The following is a 17,215-nucleotide window of genomic DNA, read 5'->3' on the forward strand; positions in this document are numbered from 1 at the left end:
TCCAGCCAGGCCTTAAACGTTGGGTCGCGAATTATCTGTGTGGCCGCCAGTCATTTGTGGAATTTAGGGATAAGAAGTCAAAACACCGTAGAGTGAAACAGGGAGTTCCCCAAGGCGGGGTGATATCTCCGACTCTGTTTAACCTCTACCTATCCTCCATCCCACCTCCTCCAGACGGCATAGAGATCGTATCATATGCGGACGACTGTACGATCTTGGCATCAGGCCCCCCACCCATTGATGACATCTGCGATAGGTTGAACGTCTACCTCAACGAGCTTGCCTCATATTTCGCTGCAAGAAATCTGAAGATATCCGCCACCAAATCTTCAGCCACACTGTTCACTACAAATACGCGTTAGGTGAATTCTGAGCTGACTGTGATGGTCGATGGAGAATTGATTCCGACCATCAAGTGTCCCAAAATACTTGGCGTCACATTTGACAGCTCCTACACTTTCTCCCCACATGCCACAGCAATCTGCAATAAAGTCAAAAGTAGAAACAAGGTCCTCAAGTCACTCGCTGGCAGCACTTGGGGTGCAGACAAAGAAACCTTGTTGACCACGTATAAAGCAATTGGCCGGTCTGTGGTAAGTTATGCAGCGCCAGTGTGGTCACGTCAGCTTTGTGACACGCAGTGGAATAATATTCAGATCTGTCAGAATGCCGCCCTCCGAACTGCGACGGGCTGCCTCCTTAGTTCTCATGTGGACCACCTCCACCAGGAGACAAAGATCCTACCAGTGCGAAGACATAACTACATGCTGTCTAAGCAATACCTTCTGGGCTGTTATCGCAGAAATCATCCAAATCATCATCTTGTGGATAGATACCCACCGCCCAGAAGCCTTAAGGTAGATCTACATGATCTAGAGCGTGAGGTCCAGCGCTACAAGAGAGAACCTCTAGATCAAGCGGCATATCAAGCGGGTCTGAACAACATTCATGCAGACACGGTAGCAGACGCGTTAACTGGCTACCGGGTGAATGTAGTCCTTGGAGAACGACCGCCACCCATTGCACCCGAAGAAATCGACCTCCCCCGGCAAACCAGAGTGATTCTGGCTCAATTACGTTCCGGCAGATGCAGCCGCCTCAATTCCCACAGAGCTAGGATTGATGCCGACGTGCAAGATGTATGTCCCGACTGTAACCAGGGACCGCACGATACACGTCACCTGTTTAACTGCCCAGCCAGACCCACTCGACTCAGACCCAGATCCCTGTGGACGCACCCCATCTTAGTTGCGGAGTTCCTGGGTCTTGACACTCAACAGAATCAAGCAGACGAAAGATAGTACTCAATAAACTGCTACAACAACAACATACCCCTCAAACTGGCATAGGGTTTGGCAACTCTTATCCACCACCAAAATCAAGAATATGAAGTAGATCTAACATCCAAACTTTAATGGGAGCATCCTCCTTTTGCCCTATTTCAAAAATGTCAGATCTCGGAGATTAGTGGGGCGATTTAAGCGAAATTTGGTTAGTTTATATTGGGTTGCCCAAAAAGTAATTGCGGATTTTTTAAAAGAAAGTAAATGCATTTTTAATAAAACTTAGAATGAACTTTAATCAAATATACTTTTTTAAACTTTTTTTCTAAAGCAAGCTAAAAGTTACAGCTGATAACTGACAGAAGAAAGAATGCAATTACAGAGTCACAAGCTGTGAAAAAATTTGTCAACGCCGACTATATGAAAAATCCGCAATTACATTTTGGGCAACCCAATAATAACTCATAACAGAAATATGGTATCCTTATGTAGGGTGGAATATCTACGGGGGCGCGCCACCTATCAAAACCCTCCAAATGGAATATGTGGCTCAAATGAAAGGTATTTGAGACTAAATCACTAATCTGATATATGGGCGTTCACTTCACCCCCAAAACACCCCCACACCGGATATATTTACCGACCACAGCAATATAAGGCTCAAATGAAAGGTATTTGGGAGTAGAGCACGAAAATGATATCCACATTGGGGCGAAATATCTGAATGGTCGTACCAGCAGCCCAAAACAACTTATTTCCTGCCAGTGTCAGTATAGAGCTCAAACAAAATAAAATAGTGAAAGAATGTGCAGCGGAGCGGGCCCCGTCCAGCTTGGTGATCATATAAATCATTGCAAAATGGCATATTAAAAAAAAACGTATTCTCACCTTAATATTCTTTGGTGGCTGATTCAGTTTATTTAATGTTTGTGAAAACAACATTTGTACGCGTTTATTTAGTTACGTCAGCATAACAGCAATAAACAGCTGATTCATTTGCCAATGATTTTTGAATTATCCATACATTCGTCACTTTTATCCGCACACATATGCAAAGTTCCTTACACAGCTAGTCAATTAACTAAGCAAAAAAAAAAAATTAATCAACTTATTTAGAAAATATGGCGAAAAGACAAAAGCCCAAGTTCATAGATGCAATACTACAACAAGATGAGAAGTTAACCAAAAAAGTGGTGGGCCATTTACTCAGTTCCACATCACTCAAATCTTTAAAAACGCACTGCAAAGCTCTGGAAATCTCATGCAATGGAATTGTGTGGTTGGCATGTTGGATAGCCCTCATATGGCTACTAAATGACAAGGAACGCTATGAATCGCAACTGAACATGATGATCGGCCTTATATTTGATATTGTAGTAATAGCGGTAATGAAAGCTGCATTTAGGCGACGAAGGCCGACACCCTGTACTGACATGATGACAATTGGCCCCGATAAGTTTAGCTTTCCCTCCGGCCATGCCTCAAGGGCTGTGTTTGTCACCATGTTCTTTATTTATTTAAGTCCCATATCGGCCATTTGGTGGATGCCTTTGCTGGCATGGTGCACCGCGGTATGTTTATCTCGCATCATTATTCAGCGACACTACATCCTAGATGTTTTGGTCGGCGTTGTAGTCGGTTGCCTGGAGGCTGGTGTTATCTGCATTTTGTGGATTGGAAAAGATGCTGCCCAAAGTATTATTAGCTCAATGTCCAATGATAATTTGCCAGGAGGTGAAGATGAATGAGAGATTACAGCGAAGCGATATTCTTTTGCTTTTTACACATTTGACCTTGTACATAAAATCAATTTCTTCTAAAGTAGAGTTTCATAAAAAAATGTAGAGTTTCATAAAAAAACAATTTATTACTAATGTAAACAAGAAAATGATACAAGAAAATAAATACTACTGGTAATATTTCACAGAGACTGCTTTTCAACTTTTTTCCTTTTGCCTTTCAATTTTTTTCTCATTGCGATCTTTCTATTATTCATTAATATTTATAGAATTACTCGTATTCATGTGAATGCACTTGTGTCGGTGTTTCTTTTTAACTTGTCATCTCTCGCATAGTACCATAGTCAATTGTTTCGGTGACGGCAATAATATAGTAGAGACCACTTCAATTTTCTTCATCATTGTGCCAAAATAGTTCTTCAGATCTGCACAGTCTAAGGAAAATATAAAAGAAGATAAATAAATATTCAGCATTTCTGCACTTGTTCAAGGTCTTAATCAGTGATGGACACTCTAACAAACTTGAAAATACTAAGTTGTAATTGTATGCGAGACAGTAAAACCCGAACGATCAAATAAGTGAAGTAGCTAGGTAAGGTAAGGTAAGAGTGGCAGTCCTTTACAGACTCACTTAGACAATTTTATGTCCATTGTGATACCACAGTAGCGACAGACCAAGGCTTCTGGCGGGAATCGAACCCACGACCCCTGCATTGGTAATCTAAGCACGCTACAACTCGGCTACCTGGTCGCCCAAAGTAGTGAAGTGAAAGTGAAATAGCTATATCAAATAGTAATGTTGTTGTTGTAACCACATTTTCATGTGGAAGTGGCAATCCTCGTCAAGCTCCTGCAGATGAGCAAACTCGTTCCGGTCCAAAGGACCGATCGCCGCGGGGTTATTTAAAGGCGCCAATAACTCGCCTTGTCATATCGAGCATCCTAGGCACTCAGTATTTGAGACTCTCCGCTCGATACCGCTGATTGCCCGCGATTGACGTTGCAGCTACTCCGTATGGAGCATTCCACTATCCACAACCTGTGGACGCGCCCGCTAGCTCGCAGCTAAGCTTTTCGTGACCGCAAAGAACACCACACAGATCGGACCTCAATGTTCCAGCTTGTGTGGTGCTCACAGCTATCCCGTATTGGGATAGGTACGTCTTGCTAACGAAGCCACACAAAGTTGTTTACCCAGTTTGTTGGGTTCTATCTTTCGGCTGCTTGAATCTGTTGAGTGTCCAGATCCAGAAACTCTGCGACTAAGATGGGGTGCGTCCAGAGGGATCTGGACCTGAGTCGAGTGATTCTGGCTTGGCAGGTAAACAGGTGATTTGTGTCGTGTGGTCCCTGGTCACAATCGGGACATATATCTTGCACGTCTGCATCAATCCTTGCTCTGTAGGGATTGAGGCGGCTGCATCTGCCGGAACGTAATTGAGCCAGAACTACCATGGTTTGCGGAGGAAGGTCAATTTCTTCAATCCCATGACAGCCGGTTGTACGCAATTAGCCCAGGCCATGTGATAGGACGGTCCTCGTGGCACTGGACCTATCGAAGGCATTCGACACGGTCTGCCATGCCAAATTATTTGAGGACATCGCCAACACGTCCCTCCAGCCACGCCTGAAACGATGGGTCGCGAATTATATGTGTGGTCGCCAGTCATTTGTGGAAGGGATAAGAAGTCGAAACACCGTAGAGTGAAATAGGGAGTTCCCCAAGGTGGGGTGATATCTCCGGCACTGTTTAACCTCTACCTATCCTCTATTCCACCCCCTCCAGACGGCATAGAGATCGTATCATATGCGGACGATTGTACGATCATGGCATCAGGCCCCCCCACCCATTGATGACATCTACGATAGATTGAACGTCTACCTCAACGAGCTTGCCTCATATTTCGCTGCAAGAAATCTGAAGATATCCGCCACCAAATCTTGAGCCACACTGTTCACTACAAATACGCGTGAGGTGAATACTGAGCTGACTGTGATGGTCGATGGAGAAATGATTCCGACCATCAAGTGTCCCTAAATACTTGGCGTCACATTTGACAGCTCTTACACATTCTCCTCACAGTAATCTGCGATAAAGTCAAAAGTAGAAACAAGGTCCTCAAGTCACTTGCTGGCAGCACCAGTGCGAAGACATAACTACATGCTGTCCAAGCAATACCTTTTAGGCTGTTATCGCAGAAACCATCCAAATCATCATCTTGTGGATAGATATCCACCGCCCAGAAGTCTTAAGGTAGATCTACACGATCTAGAGCGTGAGGTTCAGCGCTACAAGATAGAACCTCTAGATCAAGCGGCATATCAAGCGGGTCTAAACAACATCCATGCAGACACGGTAGCAGATGCGGCAATTGGCTACCGGGTGAATATAGTCCTTGGAGAATGACCGCCACCCATTGCCCCCGAAGAAATCGACCTCCCCCGGTAAACCAGAGTAGTTCTGGCTCAATTACGTTCCGGCAGATGCAGCTGCCTCAATTCCCACAGAGCTAGGATTGATGCCGACGTGCAAGATGTCCCGATCGAACCCAGGGACCGCACGATACACGTCAACTGTTTAACTGCCCGGCCAGACCCACTCGACTCAGACCCAGATCCCTGTGGACACCTATCTTAGTCGCAGAGTTCATGGGTCTTGACACTCAACAGAATCAAGCAGACGAAAGATAGAACACAATAAACTGCTACAACAACAACAACAGATCTTTCAACGAGATGGCTGAACAGTTCAAAATTCACCTGTTCTGGGTGCCGGGCCACAGAGATATCCCAGGGAATTGTAAAGCGGGCGAACTTGCGAGACTCGGAACTACCCTACACATTCCAGAGATACAAGAATCTGTGGGTATGCCTCTAGCGACATGTAAGCTAAGTTTTCAGGACCAGGCCCGAAGGACAACGAATGAAAGATGGTTACAAAGTGGGGGCTTGAGCATTCTAAAAGAATGTGGCCTAATCTAGACTTGAAGAGGTCTACTGTTTTGCTGTCATTGGCTAGAGCAGACGTCTCAGTCATTGTGTCCGTCATGACAGGTAACTGTCTAATCGGAAAACATGCTGACAGACTGAAGTTTGCCAGCAGCGACTTTTGCAGAAGCTGTGAGGACGTCGAACAAGAAGAGACTATAGAACACATTTTATTTGTGTGTCCCGCACCAGCAGTCAGAAGGAGTTCCGCTTTAGGTTCTCATTTCTTTGAATACCTGTCTGATTTAGCAGATGTGAACGTTCGCTAGTTTTTAAGTTGTGTGGTATCACAATGGACGAAAACGTCTAAGTGAGTCTGATGGCAAACTGCCACTCAAACCTAACCTAGGATTAATCGACTAGGATTAATCCCATGGCAACCGGTTGTACGTACCGGATCAACCCGATCGATTCCTTCACCGACAAGGGCAACAACCAAACCAAAATTCAAATTTTGCGCATGAACATTCCACTAAAGAAGAGGGGCAAATTTCTCACATATCAGTGAGTGCAGTCCGATCCAATGTTAAGCTCAATGATAAGAGATCTCCTTTTTATAGCCGAGTCCGAACAGCGTGCAGCAGTACGACGCCTCTTTGGAGAGAAATTTTTACATGGCATAGTACCTCACAAATGTTTCCAGCATTAGGAGGGAAAAAACACCGCTGAAAATGTTTTCTAATGTTCTCGCCAGGTTTTGAACTCAGGCGTTCAGCATTAGCTTGTTTTTATACCCTCTACCATAGGATGGGGGGGTATACTAATTTTGTCATTCCGTTTGTAACATCTCGAAATATGCATCTAAGAACCCATAAAGTCCAATGTCCGTCCATATGTCTGTCCGTCCGCCCGTCCGTCTCTCTGTCCATCTGCCCGCCCGTCTGTCGAAAGCACGTTAACTTTCGAAGGAGTAAAACTAGGCGCTTGTGTAAGTCGGTTAGGATTGTAAATGGGCCAAATTGGTCCATGTTTTGATATAGCTGCCATATAAACCGATCTTGGGTCTTGACTTCGTGAGTTTCTAGAGGGCGCAATTCATATCCGACTTGGTGGAAATTTTGCACGTGGTGTTTTGGTGTCACTTCTGACAACTGTGCCAGGTATGGTCTAAATCGATTGATAATCTGATATAGCTGTCATATAAACTGACCTTGGGCCTTCACTTCTAGAGTTTCTAGACTGCACAATTCTTATCCGATTTGGCTGAAATTTTGCATTTGCAGTGTTCTTGTATGACTTCCAACAACTGAGCCAAGTACAGTCTAAATCAGTCCATAACTTGATGTAGCCGCCATATGAACCGATCTCCTGATTAGAATTCTTGAGCTTCTATAGGGCGTAATTCTTATCCAACATGATTGAAATTTTGCACTTGTCGTATTGGTATGACTTTCAACAACTGTTCCAAGTATGGTCTAAATCGGTATATATCCTGATATAGCTGCCATATAAACCAATCTCACAGTTTGAGTTCTTGAGCTTTCTGAGGTCGCAATTATTACTCCATTTGCCTGAAATTTTGGAGGCGGTGTTTTTCTATAACTGATGTTTTTCTGTTTGAAAATGTCATTCAAAGAACTTGACAAATGCGATCCATGGTGGAGGGTATATAAGATTTGGCCCGGCCGAACTTAACACCCTTTTATTGGTTTTTATATGGAGTTGACCAACCCTAACCTTATGAAGGCTGGTACATCCAACGTAATTGTGACTACCATCGCCAACCAACAACAAAAATAATTCACCATCAATTGTGGGGGCTTTATTGCTTTGAAACGAGCTTCTCGTTTCTATATTTAGAAACAACAGCCACTGAAAGCTGTTATTAGTTTCTAAGCACTACCCCGTTCTCTGGCTGTTCATCATCTTTGTCTGTTTGTTCTGGCTACTAGAGCCGGTAATTTGAATGAATCATTATTTATGCGTTATTCGAGCTTAAATGGCCACTTGAATGTGTGTTACGAAGAAGAAATTGTTTTTATGAAATGATGAAATGGTCAGTTATCAGACAATTGAGCGTAGATATCATACCATTGGCAGACGCGTTTCTGGACGGGCAATATCTTCGTCAGTGCCTAGCGTATCGTATCCGTCCGTCTGACCGGCAAACAGTTTCATTTTAAGCTTAGATTTTAAGCATTGGTGCTTATGTGAATTCTAATCATGCGAGTCAGTTTTCTGCGCCCTATCTTCTCAAACAACTTCAATTCTCATCTCCATACCTACCTAATGCAGGCTGCTGCATCCTCTATTGTTTTAACGCCATCGTGAGTAGCATCGCCAGTCAACAGCAACAACAATTCACCCACCATCAATTGTGGCGGTTTTATTGTTTTGAAACGAGCTTCTCGTTTCTATATTGAGAAACATCCACCACCAAAAGCTGTTTTCATTTTCTAAGCACTACCTCGTGCTCTGATTGTTCATTCATTATCATCTTTGTCTGTTCTGGCTACTAGAGCCGGTTACTTAAACATCTTCTCATTCTTTTCGCGTTATTCGAGCTTAAATGACCACGAGAATGTGTTTTAGGAAGGAGAAATTGTTTTAGGAATTGAAGAAAAGAAATTGGCATCCACAACTTATCTGCATGCGTAGATTTCTCATAGGCATAAATGCAAAAAATCTAAGCTAAAATAGGACAATTAACATATGATACACCAGTCACTGACGAGAGTCTTATCAGCCCAGAAACGCGTCTGCCAATGATGGGAACATTCGCATGTTGCTGAGCTTTTTAAAGCGATCTGGATGGTTCAACTGTAGGTTAGGTTGAAAAGAGGGTGCAGATATTAATCCGCCCCATGCCACTATGGACATACACCTAAACCAGTAATCGGCTTGTTGTGCGCTCTAAGAAATAGTTCTTAAAGTAACCTCGAAAAAGAAAATTTTAATTTAGGAATTCCGTGCTACTTACAAAATCCTTAATTGTTTTCAATACCACTCCCCTAAGTTGGTCCATGTCTGGTATTGTGTCCCCACCTAAGAGCCGGTATCTTTTAGACGCGAAAGCCGGGCAATGACAAAGGAAATGCTCTATATATATAACTGGGACTGCGTCGATCCGAAAGGCTTCGGTTTAACCAAGTTTATTGATGGCAGTCCTCTGGCCTTCACCGCCAAATCGTCTGCCCTTTCATTTCCATTTACTCTGTTATGGCCCGGCACCCAAACGATGCGGATTTTGCCATCCTCAGAGAAGACGTTAATCTCCTTCTTACACTGCAAGACTGTTCGTGACCTAACCATCCTGGTTGTTATTGGCCTTATTGCAATGTTACTGTCGATAAAGATGTTCACACTCAACGTCATCGCGTTAGCACCACACCATTTCACGCATTCCGTGATCGCCCGTATCTCCTCTTGCAGGACCGTATTATGGTCAGGCAGTCTAAAATGTAGACCCCCAGGGCTCTCAATGTAGACCCCAAGCCAACTCTGTCCTCTAGATTTGATCCATCCGTGTAACATGATCTTCCAGATGGCAATACAAGGGTTCCGTCAATCCAAGACTGCAATGTCTCGCATTCGACTTCAAGGTTCATCTCAGGTATCCGATCGAAAACCTCTTCCCTTCCTTCCAGGTTTCCTATCGTCGCCTCGATTATACCGCGATGGTATGAGCTGCTCCCATCCTCAAGTCTGACAGCCGCAGTGGCTGCCTCACACTTAATCTGTATGTCAATGGTTCGGATATCTAGAATAGTCTCCAGTGCCCTATTGGGCGTGGTCCTCATCGCTCCGCCTATGTCAAGACAACATGTTCTCTGAACCTGTTGTATGGTCCTTATGCTGCACTTTTTCTCTATAGCAATCCACCAAACTACTGAGGCGTAAGTAAGTGTTGGTCTAATCACGCTGCGGTGGAGCCAGTTTACTATCCTCGGATTCAGGCCCCATTTCGAGCCTACGCACCCGTCTACATAGTGTCTAACATCTGTAAGCCTTCTCAGTACGCTCCTGAATGTGACAGTTCCAATTCCGTATCCTGTCCAAGATCACACCTAAGTATTTGACCTTGTCAGATATTGACATCGTCATATTGAGGAAACGTGGTGCGTTAAATTGGCCCACCTTCGTCTTTTTCGTGAACAGGTATATTTCAGTCTTGTATGGGTTTAGCCCAGTCATATGCCATTTGCAGGACCCTTTCGAATTGGATCAGTGTGTCGGCCCGCACATTGTTAAAAGCGTCCTCGATTTCAAAGCATACCGCCAGGGTGTACGTTTTGGCATCGAAGGATTCTTCTATTTTATGCACAACCTCGTGCAGGGCAGTCTCCACCGAACTTCCCTTGACATAGGCTTGCTGTTTGTATTTGAGCAGTTCGCTGGATGTCCTACTCTTTATCATGGTGTCCACAATACGTTCCATGGTTTTGAGTAGAAAGGACGTAAGGCTTATGGGTCTGTAGGCCTTTGGTGTCGCATAACTGCCTTGCTGGGCTAGGTTATAAACACCACCCTTGCCTACTGCCAGGCTTTCGGAATATATGCACGTCCTAGGCACGCTGTGAAAATTTTGGCCAGACGAGGCGTCAGATAGTCTCCCTCTTTCTGTAGTATCGCCGGAAATATTCCATCAGGTCCGGGTGATTTAAATGGTTTGAAGCTCCTCAAGGATTCCTTCACCATTAATTCCGAAATTATAAACCTTCGATCAACGTAATTATTCCGGTGTCTCCGTGAGTCTCTTCGTATCCTGTGGAAAATGGGTTTTCATTAAAGCCTCAACATGTCCTCCGTTGTCTCTGCTCTCACTCCCATGTCGTCTACTAAAGTTTCAGTTTGGACATGGGTTTTTGAGAGAAACTTTTTTATCTTGGCGGCGTCATTAACGCTATCGACCTGTTCGCAGAAAAGCTTCCAGGAAGCACGTTTTGCCGCCATGGTAATCTTATTGTATTACTTGAGGTTCAACGATAAGAACTATAAGTCATCCTCCTTCTACTGTTCCTGTAGTATCCCAATGGACGGAAACATCTAAGTGAGTCTGATGGCAGACTGCCACTTTAACCTAACCTAGGCAATCAGACACTTGGCTTCAAATTTAGATACCCGATTTCTGCTCTACTCTTAATTACACTTTATTCGACACCCATATTGCCCTAATCGTGTCAGAAGTCACGAAGGTGGCGTTGATTGACCCTAATACGAAACGAAAATTCGCTCAAATCGATTTTCACTTCACTTGGGATTGTGCCGTTTTTGAAATTTCTATTGAGGATCAAGTAGGGTTCGCAGCAACTGTTTTTTAACTAAAGGGTGATTTTTTTGAGGTTAGGATTTTCATGCATTAGTATTTGACAGATCACGTGGGATTTCAGACATGGTGTCAAAGAGAAAGATGCTCAGTATGCTTTGACATTTCATCATGAATAGACTTACTAACGAGCAACGCTTGCAAATCATTGAATTTTATTACCAAAATCAGTGTTCGGTTCGAAATGTGTTCAAATTTTGACAAATTTTGTTCAGCGATGAGGCTCATTTCTGGTTGAATGGCTACGTAAATAAGCAAAATTGCCGCATTTGGAGTGAAGAGCAACCAGAAGCCGTTCAAGAACTGCCCATGCATCCCGAAAAATGCACTGTTTGGTGTGGTTTGTACGCTGGTGGAATCATTGGACCGTATTTTTTCAAAGATGCTGTTGGACGCAACGTTACGGTGAATGAACACATTTCGAACCGAACACTGATTTTGGTAATAAAATTCAATGATTTGCAAGCGTTGCTCGTTAGTAAGTCTATTCATGATGAAATGTCAAAGCATACTGAGCATCTTTCTCTTTGACACCATGTCTGAAATCCCACGTGATCTGTCAAATACTAATGCATGAAAATCCTAACCTCAAAAAAATCACCCTTTATAAGATAAACAAGTAAAGGGGTGCTAAGTTCGACCGGGCCGAATCTTGGGAACTCACCATCATGGATTCTGCTAAAATGTGGGAGGTATATCTGGTTATAGACCGATTTGGACCGTACTTATCGCAGTTGATGAGTGTCATAATAGAACACTGTGCAAAATTTCAGCCAAATCAGACAAAAATTGTGGATTCCAGGGGCTCAAGAAGTCAATTCGGGAGATAGGTTTATATGGGAGCTATATCAGATTATAGACAGATTTAAACGGTACTTGGCACAGTTATTGGCAATCATAAAAGACTATGTGCAAAATTTCCGCCAAATCGGATAAAAATTGCGGCTTCCAGGATCTCAAGAAGTCAAATCGGGAGATAGGTTTATATGGGAGCTATATCAGATAATCGACCGATTTGGACTGTACTTGACACAGTTGTTGGAAGCCATAGAACACAATGTTCAAAATTTCTGCCAAATCGGACAAAAATTGCGGCTTCCAGGGGCGGGAGATCGGTTTAAATGGGAGCTATATCAGGTTCTTGGCCGATTTGGACCTTTATTGGCACAGTTGTTGGAAGTCATAACAGAACACTATGTTCAAAATTTCCGCCAAATCGGACAACAATTGCGTCTTCCAGGGAGTCAAATCGGGAGATCGATTTATATGGAAGCTATATCTAAATCTGAACCGATATGGCCCATTTGCAATCCCTAACGATCTACGTTAATATTAGGTATATGTGCAAAATTTCGGCTAGCTTTACGCGTTCGGCCGCTATCGTGATTTCGACAAACGGACGGCTAGATCGAATCAGAATATCGAGACAATCCAGAATATATATACTTTATGGGGTCCCAGATCAATATTTCGAGTTGTTACAAACGGAATGACTAGAATAGTATACCTCCATCCTATGGTGGTGGGTATAAAAATGGTTTTAATCGGTTTGCAATAATTTCCTTACCAATATTTAATCCACAAATTTGTATAGCTTTTATTGTGGTGGGAAACTTTTTACTATTCACCAATTGTAGCACAAACTCTTCATCCACTGGTCTATCATAGTTTAGAGTTACGGTCAGAATCAAGTGGCGGTTTGATGACAGCAAATCAAGCCAAAAATCTTGTAAAATTTTAAAAAGGTTTAGTGGCACTTTTACATGTGAGACATTTGTGTGCTTGCTGCTGATCTTGGCTATATCCTGTATTTCGTCTACGTAGTTCTCCACCGTGAGATATTTTAATGTTGGATGTGTGAGGAGTTTTAAGAAGTCACAAATTCTAGAGCATTTGTGAAAAGTTAAGGTATGCAAAGAGTTCAGTTGAAGCAATTCTTCCAGGTCACAACAATTATCGGATATCTGCAATATTTCTATATTTGGCAGGCATTTGTTGATATTCTGCACATTCTGTTGAAAGTCGTTATGCCAGAGCAAAGATTTTACTTTGGGAAGTCGTTGCTTGAAAATCTGCAAAAATTCATTGCCTTCCACATCCAAATCTAGGCTTTCTAGGGTTGGTGAGAACTGCAATATGGTGGGAAGTCCGAAATATTTGGTACGATGCGAAGTGAACGATCTCAACTGCATCTCATTGAGCATTGTCGTAAGATGAGTCCAATTTAGACCTTTGCAGGCCTCTAACACAAGTTGCTGCAAGTTGGGAAGGGCCACAAAATCCTTAAGCATGCAACCACTTATTTTTAAAACCTCTAATTTCGTTAACTTTTTTGAAATTAGTTTGTAAAACTCTTGATCCACGCTTATAACAGAAGAAAACATATAACCGCCAATTGATAGCTTAAGCAGTTTAGGATATTTGTTTAAAAAACATGTGGAGAAATCTTGCAAGTCTTCATTTCTTAAAAACTGACCAATTTCCAGCTCTTGGCATACCTCATTCTGTACAAACATTTCATCTTTTTCTGCGCTGTTATCGACTCTATAATCTTTGCAATTATAGCCATCCTCATCAGAATATATGGCCACATTTAAATGCAGCTTTTCAATCAATAATTTTTTTAAAATATCTCTGATATGCCTATAATTGTAGACATGCATATCGGCTTTGTAAATGCAATTATTTTTCAATGTGAAACTTTTTAAACGCTTCATACTCGCAATCGTTTGCACATTCACATCATGGCCCAGAACCAGAATTTGTTTTCGTGCATTCACACAATCCTCCAGCACCAAGGCATTTAGCAGTGGGCAATTTTGGGCTATTATTTTCAATTCATAATTCGCCAATATGACTCCATAGAAACTAAGCGAAGTTAATTTGGGCAATTCCTTGGATAGCTCCACTCCCAGGTAGTTATGCTCCTCACTAAAGCCAAATTTGCACCAAAACTGTAGATTTTCAATATTTGCGGTATTCAGTTGTAAAAATTCATCGAATTCTTCTGTTCTCATGAATTGCCAATTTTCACCTAGCCGATTGATCGTTGCCTCTTGATTCACTGTCGTTGTCATGTTAGTATTTTGATGGTTGGCGATCATGCTTATCCATGGTTTTTTAATCACTTCCACTTGACGATATTTCCACTTCCATATATAGTTGATAATGATATTTTCAAATTTCTTGCAAACACGTGATATGCTCAAGTGATCATCATAATTAAGGTATTGCATTATATGACCGGCAATGTCAACGTTCTCCAGCAACATTTCAAAATTTAAGATAGTCTCTGCTAACATTTTTGCTTTTAATCGAAAAGCTTTCCGACGTGCACTGCGTTGTCTGTTTAGTTTTGAATTTATTCTGAGCTTAAGCGAACATCGTTGAATATAAAGTACGGAGATATAAAAAAAAAAACCAAAAATTAACAAAGCAATAAACATGTTCGATGCAAAAGCACCCTATAGCAAAGGTGCAATGATTATCCTCTTCTACCTTCTGTATATATGAAAAATTAGTGTTACAGACTAATATTCGCCCAGACGAAACGGCTGAACCTACAAACTTGGAATTTCACATGGGGCTCACTCTTGGTATGAAGGTGCGAGATATGGCTGGATTTTTTTAAATTCGAACTAGAACTTAACATTTTTGCTGAATTTCACTCATTTATTTGTGATAATGCGAAGCCATATTAGAAAACCAGTAAGGAAAGGCAAAAGAAGGCGAAGCGGACTATATAATACCCTACACCACCGAGTCTACGTAATTCTTTTAGTATATAGCACTTATATCCAAATTTAATCGGACTTTTTTATACCTATTGAAATATCGAATAGAACCTTCAACGATTTTCTTGCGATAGTACGAAAATTGTGTCTTCTACAGCCTTAAAAGTCGAAACGCATAAATGATATATATATGGGAGTTTTATCTAATTCTGATTCGATTTTAATGAAATTTTGCACACGTATTGGGATATCAATTAAAATATCTCATGAGAATTTTTTTAAAAATCGGTTCGATTTGGATGACATTCTTGTAAAAATGGGACCAAAATTATGACTACTTCAGCTTTAAAAGGGCATATCGGATGAAAGATATATATGGGAGTTATATAAATCTGATCCGATTCTGATGAAATTTTGCACACATACGCATAAATCAATAATACCCTGTACCACAGTGGTGGTGTAGGGTATAAAGAGTACTTAGGTGAATGTGCGAGAGATACAGTTATGGAGATTGAGAGAGGAAGCATGTTTAAGTCACAACAATAATTGTGGGTGTGTTGAAATGAAATATCATAATAGGAGAGCACTAGGTGAGAGTATAGGCCAACCAACACAAATCTACACAAAGGATATAAAAGGTGAACGGGAAAAATTAAACGTTTATGGGGACAGCCCCCCAAAAAAAAACCAAACGAGAAATGTAGGGCCTTCGGGACAATATTTGAACTCCAAGGAAAGGTTTTTGGTAGTAGAGCACAATTCATATACTCAACTTTGTGTTAAAACAGGAAGGACCTGAGGATATGTAAAAATGTGGGTTCCCATATGACAGCTTTTTGACATAACTTTGAAAGTAGACACATCTGCAAAGGACTCAAACCCGCCTGAACAGATCTTCCTGCAATTTTTATACTCCGTAGACGTGTGTACCAGGGGCTAGCTGAAAATACCATCCCCATGTCATAATTTAAAAAAAACACCCAAATCTCCGAGATGAGCGCACCGATCAAAGCGCAATTTTGTTTGCATTCTAAGGGAATAAAAATAAAAAGAATTTGTTGCAAACATTTGTTTGTGGTCTAGCAACTTGATGGAACGTTCTAGGCCAAACTACCCCAAAACTGACATATTTACCGATTGGGGCAATATGGGTATCCAATGAAGGGTATTTGGGATTTAGGGACGAAACTGCTTCTATTATATAAAAGTTAAAGTGTGTTTGTATATCTGCCTGTTTGTTTGTTTCGTAAAGAATCGATTAAGGCTGAACCAGTTTTCTTCAAAGTTGAACAAAATGTGTAATTTTTTTCATGTGTATCATTTCAAGGGGAGGGCGGACTCTGCCCCTTACCCCATAAAACAACACTCCAAATGGAAAGTGAACCTATCAAGACCATATGAAAAGTATTTCAATTAAAACCCGGCTGTGAAATGGCCACCCCCTTATGTAAGGAAATTTTCTGGAAACATTTTTATAGAAAATTTCTTAAAAAATATTTTTTAAGGAAAATTTTGTTAAAAATTAATTTTTACATTGAATAGTTTTGTCGATATTGAATCATTAAAGAAAATGTTTCCACTATTCGAAAATGTTGGTTTGTGCTTAAAATTTTTTTTCTATAGAAAAACTCTAATTCAGCCCGGCTGAATAGGGTTTTCTATAGAAAAACTCTAATTCAGCCTGGCTGAATAGGTTTTTCTATAGGAAAATTCTTATTCAGCCTGGCTGAATAGGGTTTTCTATGGGAAAACTCTTAATACAGCCTGGCTGAATAGGGTTTTCTATAGAAAAACTATAATTCAGCCCGGCTGAATAGGGTTTTCTATAGAAAAACTCTAATTCAGCCTGGCTGAATAGGGGTTTCTATAGAAAAACTCAAATTCAGCCTGGCTGAATAGGGTTTTCTATAGAAAAACTCTAATTCAGCCTGGCTGAATAGGGTTTTCTATAGAAAAACTCTAATTCAGCCTGGCTGAATAGGGTTTTCTATAGAAAAACTCTAATTCAGCCTGGCTGAATAGGGTTTTCTATAGAAAAACTCTAATTCAGCCCGGCTGAATAGGGTTTTCTATAGAAAAACTCTAATTCAGCCTGGCTGAATAGGGTTTTCTATAGAAAAACTCTAATTCAGCCCGGCTGAATAGGGTTTTCTATTGAAAAACTCTAATTTAGCTCGGCTGAATAGGTTTTTCTATAGAAAA

General features: G+C 41.5%; 2 protein-coding genes across 2 annotated transcripts; one reads left to right on the forward strand and one right to left on the reverse strand.

Moving 5' to 3' along the window:
- The first annotated feature begins 2,309 nt into the window (after positions 1-2,309).
- On the forward strand, positions 2,310-3,213 carry LOC106086782 (polyisoprenoid diphosphate/phosphate phosphohydrolase PLPP6). The gene has a single exon (XM_013251582.2). The coding sequence runs from the start codon at positions 2,405-2,407 to the stop codon at positions 3,029-3,031; it is 627 nt and encodes a 208-aa protein (XP_013107036.2). The 5' UTR covers positions 2,310-2,404; the 3' UTR covers positions 3,032-3,213.
- LOC106086780 (uncharacterized) lies at positions 3,131-14,578 on the reverse strand. The gene is made up of 2 exons (XM_013251581.2): positions 12,844-14,578; positions 3,131-3,456 (listed from the first exon to the last, which is right to left on the reverse strand). The coding sequence occupies exons 1-2, from the start codon at positions 14,576-14,578 to the stop codon at positions 3,344-3,346; spliced, it is 1,848 nt and encodes a 615-aa protein (XP_013107035.2). The 3' UTR covers positions 3,131-3,343.
- Between the last annotated feature and the right edge of the window lie 2,637 nt (positions 14,579-17,215).

Source organism: Stomoxys calcitrans, chromosome 1 (genome assembly GCF_963082655.1).
Source record: "Stomoxys calcitrans chromosome 1, idStoCalc2.1, whole genome shotgun sequence".
NCBI lineage: Eukaryota > Metazoa > Arthropoda > Insecta > Diptera > Muscidae > Stomoxys > Stomoxys calcitrans.